This window comes from Octopus sinensis, linkage group LG7, assembly GCF_006345805.1.
Source record: "Octopus sinensis linkage group LG7, ASM634580v1, whole genome shotgun sequence".
In the NCBI taxonomy this organism is placed as follows: domain Eukaryota; kingdom Metazoa; phylum Mollusca; class Cephalopoda; order Octopoda; family Octopodidae; genus Octopus; species Octopus sinensis.
In genome coordinates this window covers 17,919,279-17,932,390 of record NC_043003.1, presented here as the reverse complement: position 1 = coordinate 17,932,390, position 13,112 = coordinate 17,919,279, and the positions used below count along the sequence as shown (strand labels likewise).

The window sequence follows — 13,112 nt, the reverse complement described above, 5'->3', positions numbered from 1 at the left end:
GAAAATGGCAATATAAATTCTTAAAAAATTTGTTTTACATAAACAGGAAATTGCAATGAAACAGACTCTAACAAAAAGACAATTCAATGACATTTAAGTAAACATTTTTATTATGAAAAAAATATTCAAGACATATTAGGCAGATCTTACTGATTCATGTTTGAGACTTTTAGTTCCCCAGTCACCACAAAAAAAAAAGAAAAAAAAAACAATCTTAAAAATAATATTTACAAACATTTTTTTTTTCTGTACAGTTTTGCGATTTGATAATTGCTGACCTTAGAATGCATAATATACAACTTGTACTTTAATTAAATTTTAAACCTTCAACATTTAAACTGGCCATATCCAGCAAAAGTATCCTACCTGTTTTATGTTCAAACTAGCAAGATCTCTCATCCCCTAACCTACAAATGTCATTTTAAATCATTGAAATGTTAAAGCTACAAGATAATGCATGATTAATTCAGACAATGTGAAGGCATTACATTTGATTAAGTAATCTGAATACTAAATGGATCAATGCTTATTACTGAAAGACATTTTCAGAAAGTGCACTACAGAAGTTGAATTATAATTTACTATAACTTAAACAGATTAAGAAAGCTGTCATAAACAGTCATGTTATATATATATATATCCACATATATATATATACATATATATATATACATATATATATATCTGTATTATAATATGTGACAATTATTCGGTTGTAACCGAATCGTCACAAATTATATTACAGATAAATTCCTGTATTTACATAATATCGAGGTCTCTTTCATTCATTTGTTGTCTTACTATTTCTATCAATATATATATATATATATATATATATATAAATTAATCAAAGGACATAGTAAGTATGTCTACCTGCTTGAAATAACAGTCAAAACTCTTATTAAATCGCCAAAAATAAACTGATGATAACTACAGAAATCAAACAAAAGCAAAATCAGGTTAAGACAATCTACTAACATACATTTAAGTATCTGGATTCACGTGGACCGGTTTCTGCACTGGCAAAATAAGCCTTAGCTTCATCAGCACGCGTTACCATGATTAGAGATTCCTAACCCATCGTTTTGAAGTCTGTGCTGCAACTGATTCGTTTGGCACTGAAATCACAGCAGCCACCAGTCTAAAAATAATCTCGATACAATTTATGAGAAAAATAATTCATGAAAAGTTAATTAATGACACCTTTGCAAATTAATATATATATATATATATATATATATATATATAAATTAGAAAAAAAACACCTTTTATCAATTCAAAATGAACAATTAAATAACACCATCTAGAAAATTACATAAAATAGAAATATAAAAAATAAAATAACAATAATATACCAATGATTAAGTAAATTGCAAAATAATAATAAAAATGTATATACATTTTTATTATTTATAAAAGGTGTTTTTTTATTATTGATAGAAGGTGTTTTTTTCTAATTTTTATATATATATTATATTTTTTGAAATTTGATTTAGTATTTCTAAATTGAATTTTCTCCTGTAAGTTAGGAATAATATTCCCTCAAATTATTATTATTATCATTATATATATATATATTGCAATAAACAATGTTTTCATTGTATCCAAAACTACCACCATAATCTTTCAGGGAAAAATAACTTTACATAAGCTAATATTAATCTTTTAGCCTAATATTAGTCATAAGTTAATATTAACCAATGCATTTTCTTTTTAAGCATTTCCTCCAAGTATTTTTGACAATGATGAAGTATTTAGCAGAATAACTCTAATTATCAGGGTGCTGTTTAGAACATGAAATTTTGATGGAGGTTTTTAATTGGGATAATTTTAAAACAGTCTATTTGTATATCATAGAAGTAAGGATAGTCTTGGACAAGTTGGTATCAAAAAGGCTGAAGATATTTTCTTATCACATATTTGCTAAACAATTGTTGAAAAGAAAAAAAATTAAATATTCAGACAGAGTGTGCAAGTAAATTAGAATTATTATTTTTATTTATTTACTTTTCGTTTTGTTTAATAAATAATTTTAAATGGCGGTGCCCCAGCATGGCCACAGCTCATGAGCTGAAACTTGATGAAATAAAAAAATTTTAAAACGTAATGTGTTTTTTCTTTTTGCATTTTCTTTTCTCCTCTTATTGTTTTACCCTTCAAAAACTGCAATTATTGGAAAAATTTGATTTAAATAAAACTTCTCCAATGATGCAAGAGTGGCTGTGTGGTAAGTAGCTTGCTTACCAACCACATGGTTCTGGGTTCAGTCCCACTGCGTAGTACCTTGGGCAAGCATCTTGTACAATAGCCTCTGGCCGACCAAAGCCTTGTGAGAGGATTTGGTAGATGTAAACTGAAAGAAGCCTGTCGTATATATGTATATATATATATGTATGTATCGGTGTGTGTATATGCTTGTGTGTCTGTGTTTGTCCCCCCAACATTGCTTGACAACCGATGCTGGTGTGTTTACATCTCCGTAACTTAGTAGTTCGGCAAAAGAATAAGTACTAGGATAAGTACTAGGCTTACAAAGGATAAGTCCTGGGGTCGATTTGCTCGACTAAAGGTGGTACTCCAGCATGGCCACAGTCAAATGACTGAAACAAGTAAAAGAGGAAAAAGAGTAAACGTTTCTAAACAGTTATATCTAGTTAGCATCTTGTTTTTATATATATATATATATATATATATATATATATATAATTCATAAGTTTTGACATCTAAATATTAAATCCACCTCAGATCATTTAGAATATTGTTTGAACAACTTGTGAGAAAAATGAACACAGTGGAAATGGAGAAATGTTCATGGCAAACCGTATCTTATAAGTGGAATAACAGTTTGATGAAATTCTACAACGGGCACAGGGACACACGCACAGATAGCTGTAGTCCAATGAAGGAAACAACTAAAAGGTAAAAATGTAATCACAGAAAGGTGAAAAGAAAACCTAATTACAAATTATTGGTAGCATTTATTAATCCTGGATTGTCAGAGGCTTTGTAAGAAAGGAAGACATAGAAAGAGATGAAGTATTGTACCTTCTAAAATTTACAGAATCTATTTGCTTGATTTTAAAAGAGGCAAAAAAAAATTCATATTAACTAGCATGGGTGGCAAAACCAGATGGATACAGGAAATATTGGCATAGTATACTGTATTTGATAGCATATAAGATGCATTTCCCAAATCAATGTCTCATAAAAATCAACCCAACCCCTATATACAAAGTTGCTTTAAACACTAGATGCTTTGATGCAGTAAAATATTTTTTGTGCTGCTGAAATTGAGGTGCCATCTTTTATGCCATATGATATGATGTATAAAGAGTGTTATGGCTTATTAGAGGATTATATAGGCGCAGGAGTGGCTGTGTGGGAAGTATCTTGCTTACCAACCACATGGTTCCGTGTTCATTCCCACTGTGTGGCACCTTGGGGAAGTGTCTTCTACTATAGCCTCGGGCCGACCAAAGCCTTGTGAGTGGATTTGGTAGATGGAAACAGAAGGAAGCCCGTCGTATATATATGTGTGTGCGTATATATATATATATATGTACGTGTGTGTTTATATCTGTGTTTGTCCCCCCAAAATCTCTTGACAACCAATGCTGGTGTGTTTACGTCCCCGTACCTTAGCAGTTCGGCAAAAGAGACCGATAGAATAAGTACTAGGCTTACAAAGAATAAGTCCTGGGGTTGATTTGCTCGACTAAAGGTGGTGCTCCAGCATGGCTGCAGTCAAATGACTGAAACAAGTAAAAGAGCAAAAGAGATATGTAAATTTTGAGATTCTTAAAAACAGTAAAATGCAACATATATCCTATGATCATATTGCAGTATTTACTATCGTGAAACAGTGTGTCCTCTGAAAATCAAGAATATAATATATAATTAGTAACGTTAGAATACGTATACAAGGACAGCTAGTACCTAAATGAACTAAGAAGGGGATGTGAAAATGTCAAAGATTTTGGATTAGGGTAGGTTAAAACATGCATGACATGAATTTAGAGAAATATGAAATTATTGTGTGACAAAATCTCATTTGCTTTTAAACAGACTAAAAAATTAAAATTAATGATGTAATTTAAAAATGCAGATATTTGTATACATTAACACAACATTTAAAATATAGATTGATTGCTATATATACATCTAAAAAGAGAAGAAAATGCACGGAGAACTACATACATATAAATATACACATGTCAATTATATACTTTTTATTTATTATTTTGTACATTACTTAATTATTGGTATATGTTTTTATCTTATATTTAATTATTTTCTAAATGGTATAGGCGTTTAGAGTGTAGGCGTAGGGGTGGCTGTGTGGTAAGTAGCTTGCTTACAAACCACATGGTTCTGGGTTCAGTCCCAAGGTGTGGTACCTCGGCAAGTATCTTCTACTATAGCCTCGTGCTGACCAAAGCCTTGTGAGTGGATTTGGTAGACGGAAACTGAAAGAAGCTCGTCGTATATATGTGTATATATATATATATATATATATATATATATATATATATATATATATGTGTGTGTGTGTGTGTGTATATGCTTGAGTGTCTGTGTTTGTCCCCCAACATCGTTTGAGAACCAATGCTGGTGTGTTTACGTCCCCATAAGTTAGCAGTTCAGCAAAAGAGACTGATAGAATAAGTACTAGGCTTACAAAGAATAAGTCCTGTGGTTGATTTGCTCGACTAAAGGCAGTGCTCTAGCATGGCCACAGTCACATGACTGAAACAAGTAAAAGAGAGAGATATAATTTAATTATATCATTGCTATTTCATTGTCGAATTGATAAAAGGTGTTTTTTTTCTAATTTATATACATATATATATGTGTGTGTGTGTGTGTATATATATATAAATTAAATAATATATATATAAATTAAATTAGCGATATATATATATATATACATGTATATATATACACATATGAATATATATATATATATACATATAAATATATACATATATATTCCGAATAATTGTCACATATTACATTTACAGATATATATAATATATCTATATCTATATATAACATACGAGCATGGAGTGAGCAGGACTTTTATTTCATTGATTTACAATTGTTTCCTCAAAATTCTATCCCGGAAGGATTAACTATAGTGATGTCCGTTTTGGCAGCTGATGATGGGTACACACATATTTGTTATGCTTATTTGTGGATTCATAATTTGTGGGGATTGCTTACTATGGTATTGTTTGGTTTTCTTCATAAATAACCTGATTAGGCTAGGACAATGCTTAGATACTGGTGTCTAGTTTTGGGAGGCTCTATGGCATATATTATAAAGCAATATGCAACCACTGATACATGAGGCATCTTAGACACAAAATTGAAGATTAATTCTTCAGAATCATGAACATTATTGTCAAATAATATGGGTGCAAGAATGGCCGTGTGGTAACAGGTGCAGGAGTGACTGTGTGGTAAGTAGCTTGCTTACCAACCACATGGTTCTGGGTTCAGTCCCACTGCATGGCACCCTGGGCAAGTGTCTTCTACTATAGCCTTGGGTCGACCAAAGCCTTATGAGTGGATTTGGTAGACGGAAACTGAAAGAAGCCTGTCATATATATGTATATTTATATATATGTGTGTGTTTGTGCCCCCAACATCGCTTGACAACCGACGCAGGTGTGTTTACATCCCCACAACTTATTGGTTCGGCAAAAGAGACCGATAGAATAAGTACTAGGCTTACAAAGAATAAATCCTGGGGTCGATTTGTTCAACTAAAGGCGGTACTCCAGCATGGCCGCAGTCAAATGACTGAAACAAGTAAAAGAGTAAAAGAGAGAGAGAGTAATGCTTCTGAGATCAACTTTTGAGGTAAGAATTGTAAATTAACAAAATAAAAGGATTTGCTTACTCTGTTCTCCATGGTTATAGTTGTAGATTTTTGTCAATTTTTTGGCATGTGTGTGACATAACAAATAATCTCTGAATTATTATTTATCTCATGGCTTGGATCCATGGATGAGCTTTGTAGGGTAACCTCTAGGGTCACCACCTAAATGAAATTATCTATCTATATCATCATGATATACATTGTCATCATCATCATCATTTAGCGTCCGCTTTCCATGCTAGCATGGGTTGGATTGTTCAACTGGGGTCTGGGAGGCCAGAAGACTGCACCAGGCCCAGTCTGATCTGGCAATGTTTCTACGGCTGGATGCCCTTCCTAACGCCAACCACTCCATGAGTGTAGTGGGTGCTTTTTACGTTCCACCGGCACAGGTGCCAGACGGGGCTGGCAAACGGCCACGGTCAGATGGTGCTTTTTATGTGCCACCGGCACGGGGGCCAGGCGGGGCTGGCAACGGCCACGATCGGATGGTGCTTTTACATGCCACCAGCACGAAGGCTAGGCCAGGCTGGCAACGGCTACGTTCAGATGGTTCGCTTACGTACCACCGGCACTGGTATCACAGCTGCAATTTCCATTGATGTTGATCGATTTCGATTTTGATTCTCACTTGCCTCAACAGGTCTTCACAAGTAGAGTTTTGTGTCCCAAGAAGGAAAGGTATGCATAAGTGGACTGGCTACATCCCAGGTAGAGGCCATGGGTTATGGTCTCACTTGTCCTGCCGGGTCTTCTCACACACAGCATACTTCCATAGGTCTCGGTCTCTAGTTATTTCCTCGGTGACACCTAAAGTTCGAAGGTCGTGCTTCACTACCTGGTCCCAGATTTTCCTGGGTCTATATATAATATATATTTTATCATATGTATAATATGTATATTATCATATATATAATATACGAGAGGTGTGCTGAAAAGTTCCCAGCTTTGGGTAGAAGAAAATACAGGAGGATCAGCTAATTATGATTCTATACAACACATTCCTCTCTCAGATTCACACACTTATTGCAGAGGTCCTTCAGTTTTTCTAAGCCCTGTAAAAGAAATTAGAATGTTAGGCCTCCAGCCTGGCCTTTTGCAATATTCTTCAAACCAAGAACTTTTCAGCACCCCTATATATATCATCATATATACATATATGTGGAGACATGTGGCTTAGTGGTTAGGGTGTCAGCACCGTGATCGTAAGATTGTGGTTTCGATTCCTGGACCGGGCGACGCGTTGTGTTCTTGAGCAAAACACTTCATTTCACATTGCTCCAGTTCACTAAGCTGGTAAAAATGAGTAACGCTGCGATGGACTGGTGTCCCGTCCAGCTAGGGAACACATATGCCATAGAAACTGGGAAACTGGGCCCATTAGCCTGGCTAGGCTTTAAAAAGAGCTCATGTATTTTTTTTATATACATATATAACATCACACACACATATATATATGAGTGTGTGTGTTGTGTGTGTGCACGGGGTGTCTTTGCATCTGTGTTTTTCCACCACTACTTGACAACCAGTGTTGGGACGTTTATATTCTCATAACTTAATGATTTGGCAAAAGTAACTGATACAGTAAGTACCAGACTTATGAAATAAGTATTGGGGTTGATTTGTTTGACTAAAACCCTTTGATGCAGTGCCCCGGCATGGCCATAGTCCAATGACTGAAAACTACAGGAAAAAGATTTACCTTTGATACTTCTGCCTTGGAAGTACAACCAAAGTACGAGATGAATACTGGGAAGCAATTTCATTGGCTGCCAACCTGTGCCAAACTGCAAGGGGCCAGTTGAATACAACACAACTGCAAACTTCTCAAAGCAATTATTTCTTATTTCTTTATTGCCCACAAGGGGCAAAACATAGAGGGGACAAACAAGGACAGACAAACGGATTAAGTCAATTACATCGACCCCAGTGCGTAACTGGTACTTAATTTATCGACCTCGAAAGGATGAAAGGCAAAGTTGACCTCGGCTGAATTTGAACTCAGAACATAGCGCAGACGAAATACTGCTAAGCATTTCGCCCAGTGTGCTAACATTTCTGCCAGCTCGCTGCCTTTATTTCTCCTACAAGCAACAATTTCAATGGATGTTCATGTTATGTCATTGAAATGTAACAAGTTCCATCAAAAGCTTTAAGGACTGCTGGCAAGAGTTGATTCATACTACAAGGGCTACTCACCAGCCAAGTATCTACACCAACATATTCAAATAAACAAGAGAAATGGCTGATTTGTTGTGTGTGTGTATATATGTATGTATATATATATATATATATATATATATATATGTGTGTGTGTGTGTGTGTGTGTGTATATATGCATGCATGTATGCATATATATATATGTATGTAATATATATGCAGCTACATGCACATATGTATTATGTGAATAATGAATTGTGTCAAATGAATGAGAGACGATGTTGTAGAGTATATGGTTTATTAAAATTGAATGTTTATTTTGCAATCTGAGTTTCACGCTGCTGTGGATTTCAGGCATGAACATTCTCACCTGAAGATTGCAGTGGCATGAAACTTGAAGAGTGAGATAACCATTCAGTTTTGATAAACTACATTAAGATACATTGTTGTCTGAGTATAAGGATCATAGATTGACACTATATGAAAGACAGAGTTTATGATCCATGCTTACACGGATATTACATGTATAGATTTCTAGTTGACAGGTAAATGTTTCCATTGGAACAAAAACTATCATCATCCAATTTACATTACACAACACAATCTTGATTCTGTTTTGCCTTTTTTTTTTCAACAAATATTGTGAGGTGAGATCAAAAGGAAAATAAGAGAAAAATTAATGAAGAAATATATAGAAATATTCCAGTTTGTTTTTGACATCTGATATGTTATCAAGGATATTTCTAAAATACAAACCCCAATGAGTGTCAAGAAATAATATTTGTTTAAAAAAAAAGGAAAAAAGGGGAAAAAGATAAAGAAAAAATGTTTGATGATAATTAAACATAGAACTACATATAAAGTTACAATTATCTTTCATGATACTATTTTTGAAATATTAAAATGATATAAACAGTTGCAGTGTGGAAGGTGTTTATAAGCCATTTAAGAAACACACAAAAACCGTTAGATTCACTTCAACATTTAAATTTAATTTGCCAAAATATTTTCGCCGCTTTGAGATCGCGACCTGTTCACTGACAAAACTCCGTGCTGTATCATTTGACAAATTAAATTTAAATGTTGAAGTGAATTTAACGGTTTTTGCATGTTTCTTAAATGGCTTATAAACACCTTCCACACTGCAATTGTTTTCGTTCCAGCACACAATCTCAGATCAGGTCACTTGCTATGCAAGTATATCTCCGTAAAATAACATAAACTTTTATCAATAAATTGAATAAAGAATAAAAATTTTTTGTTTTAATTAAAATTAATGAGATTCTGATAATGTCATAGACTTTTCTCTTTCGTCCTCAAAGTTCATCTCCAATAAAATGCAGTGTTGAATTCTATCTGAAATGCTGTTTATAGTAGGAAGACAGGTTTATAAAATGCTCAGCTTCTTCTGTGATGCCATTTTCATTGAAGGAGTAAATATTTGCATAAGTTTTAAATGCTTATCATAATAAGAAATGCAATACAGAAATGCATAAGGGACTCTCATTTCTGAGCATTGTCAAAAACGTTTCATCATAACAAATATAGTTATTCCCCTTGATTAAAAGAAATCCACTTAAAAGCTCCAGCATATGAAACTGCCGGATCTGTTCAGGTTTGTGCACAGATTTTTCAATTAAATTTTTTTTTAACTAAACAGATTGAGACATCGTATACTGGTGGTGACATTTAGTAGAGATGACCCAGAAGTTGTTCCTCTTCAATTACTATCACAAACAGCAGTAGCTTTCTTCAGCTGGATACACATTGTTGACTGGTTGAAATTACCCAAAGACAACTTTAACACAAAATAACTTTTAAAATATCAAATTTTATCAAAAATGGTCAAAGTAAACCATGTTCTGTGTGAGACATTCCACCAGTATACAAAATTTCAAACTGTTTAGTCAAAAGACATTAATTTAAAAAAATCTGTGAGCCAAATCAAACAGATCCAAACAGCTCCTCTAGGAAAATGAATTCTTAAAATTTAGGGACACTTAATACACACATGCACTCAAATATACACACACATGGTATTATATACATTTTTTTTTTCCAATTTTAAAGAAAGAGAAATTCAGTATCCACGTTTCTTTAAACAACTTGATTTTTGCTAATAATCAGTCACATTATTTGTCTTTAAGAAAACCATAAATAAGGATGAATGCTTGCAAAGTATTTCTGTCAGTAATATGCACTGATAAAAGTTATTTAATAAATGCAGAATGGGTTTCATATTTACATTTCCTAACCCAGGTGCTGGTTTATTTAGAAGACTGTTGATTTTCCTTTATCTAAAATTTTTTTTTTAATCCATTATAAATCTTTGAATATATAACTAAATGAGTTTCTTTTTAACTGGCACTCTTTGATATCATCTGCAACATGATGATTTCTTAACAGGTTCACTCTTCAGTTCCAAAACTTTTTCCAGTTCTTCATCCTCCTTCTCTTTCAAAACACTGAAAAGTGAATAAAAATAGATAAATAAATAAATAAATAATGTTTCCCTTAACTGTAACAAAAAAACAAAACAAAAAAATTGCTTGCTTTAAGCCTTCAGGTCCCTTAGGCTCTGGAGCATAGTCCAGTCTCCACAGAATTTAAGCAACCGAGAATGAAAGATTCCCTTCATAAGAGAACAATTGCTGCAAGGTTAATCCCTCTCTCCATACCCTCTAGCAATTGCTCTTTGGACTCATTTTCAGCTGAGTGGATTAAAGTAATGTGAAAGGAAGTCCTTGCTCAAGAACACAATGAACCACCATGTTAGAGAATTGACCAGCCCCATGATCTAACAATAATGAGCGCCACAACTAAACCACTACATGACATACCTTCAGTTAAATTAAGATCAAGAAATAGGCATAGGTGCAGGTATCTTAACCTTTTGACCGACAGATTTAAAAAGTAATTTTTGTAACTAAGCACTTTCCAACTTCGGACACTGGTAAAATGTGTCATATAAAACATGTTTTACTCTTAGCATTTTTGAGAAAAACTAATATTCATGAAGTAATTTCACATTAAAGTAGGCCTATTTCAGTAATTTCAACCAATCAATGACGTGTATTCAGCTGAATAAAATTACTGCTGTTGTTTGTCAACAAGAACTTCCAGCTGTGTATTTTTCGTTTGTCACTGTTATTTATGACAACCCTAACCCTAACCCCCTAACCCTGACCCTGAAACCCTAACCCCAAAACCAGTATAAACATAGAAATGATGTCATAAATAACAGTGACAAATGAAAAATACACCGCCAATAGTTCTTGTTGACAAACAACGGCAGTAATTTTATTCAGCTGAATACACGCCATTGATTGGTTGAAATTACCGAAATAGGCCTACTTTGACATGAAATTACTTCAGAAATATAAGTTTTTCTCAAATATGCTAAGAGTAAAATATGTTTTATATGACACATTCTACCAGGGTCCAAAGTTTGAAAGTGTTTAGTTACAAAAAATTATTTAAAAAATCTGTAGGTCAAAAGGTAAAGATCCTAGGTGCAGCTTGGTGCTCAATAAGCTTGCTTTGCAAGCCAATGCTCCAGCATGGCCGCAATCCAATGATTGGTACATAAATCAAATGTATCTAATTTCAAAAGAAACAGAGGTTTAACAGTGACTTATAATGTTACCAATTCAATATTGAATGACACTTGTGCTACTTACCATGCCATAGCATGCATTGCTTCAAACACCCGGCTTCCATCTTTCGCACTTGTCTCATAAAATAGAGCATTATTTTCCTACAACAATACAAAGTACTCAGAGTCAAAAATCAAAATAAAAGAGTAGTGTATATTTTAGGTATATTTTAACATATAGGCACAGGCATGGCTGTGTGGTAAAAAGCTTGGTTCCTAACTACATGGTTCCAGGTTCAGTTCCACTGCATGGCACCTTGGGCAAATGTCTTCTACTATAGCTTCAGGCTAACCAAAGCTTTGTGAGTGGATTTGGTAGATGCAAACTGAAAGAAGCCTGTTGTATATATATATATATATATATATATATATATATAGGTATTGTAAATTTAGAGTGAATACTTGATAAGTGTAAGCACCTGTATATGCCAGATAGTGGCAGATGAGAGAATATATCAAATATAAATTAAAAACAGAACACAAAGGATATCGTGGTACACATGTTTCAAGCTTTATAAACAATCTGTTATTACATCAGTGTATTATTGATATAAAAGATAGTTTAAAGCTCTCTTCAGCCGCAAACATTGTTAGACCAAAAATTACATCACAAAATAAAAAGTACACATAGTATCACCCATTATAATAGGTTTATCGTATCTCCTTGAAAAAGTATATTTGTTTAAAGGTTCGTAGGATTTCAAAAATCTGCCCATACTATACCACCATTCGGCATATGCTGAATGGTGGTACAGTATGGGCAGATTTTTGAAATCCAATGAAATGCCGCAACTCATTTCTACAGCTGAGTGAACTGGAGCAACATGAAATAAAGTGTCCTGCTCAAGAATACAACATGCAGCCCGGTCCGGGATTCAAACTCACAACCTCACGATCGTAAGCTCGACGCTCTAACCACTGAGCCATGCACCTTCAGAAAATCAACTATTACTTTGGTACATTCAATCATAACTCTAATTTCCTTTCTTTTGAATTTTCATGTTTTTGTCAATTGGAAGATAGAGGCGAGGGCTCAGCAGATGAGGCAGATCTGTCAATACTATGCTGAGGACTATGGAAGGGGATTAGGCCTGGAACAGGCTCATAATGTCAGATATGCACCGAGCAAACAAGCTAGGTAGAGGTCTTGCAAGGCCCAATGCTCCATGATAAGTGAGAAGAAATGAAACCAAGACTCTTAAGTTTCATGTATATAATATATCATATATATGTGTGCGTCTTTGTGTCTGTGTTTGTCCCACACACACTACAACTGCTTGATAACCGGTGTTGGTTTGTTCACATCCTCATAAATGAGTAGTTCAGCAAAAGAAACAGATAGAACAAGTGCCAGACTTAACAAAGAGACATCAGTTCCAGGGTCAATTTGTTCAACTAAAACCCTTTAAAAGG

At 34.0% G+C, this 13,112-nt stretch overlaps 1 protein-coding gene across 5 annotated transcripts in view; it reads right to left on the bottom strand.

The window, feature by feature from the left end:
* Positions 1 to 232: 232 nt before the first annotated feature.
* The window catches only part of LOC115214228 (EF-hand calcium-binding domain-containing protein 4A), a 168,207-nt gene continuing 155,327 nt past the window's right edge, over positions 233 to 13,112 (bottom strand). For 4 of the 5 annotated variants that reach the window (XM_029783347.2, XM_029783349.2, XM_029783348.2 and 1 more), the window contains 2 exons: positions 11,725 to 11,801; positions 10,330 to 10,509 (listed from right to left, as the gene is read on the bottom strand). In XM_029783347.2, the coding sequence (XP_029639207.1) occupies positions 10,422 to 10,509; positions 11,725 to 11,801 (165 nt within the window). In that variant the 3' untranslated portion in view covers positions 10,330 to 10,421. Of the gene's footprint in view, positions 247 to 10,329; positions 10,510 to 11,724; positions 11,802 to 13,112 lie in introns of those variants that run through there. The other variant, XM_036504578.1, reaches the window with a different exon arrangement.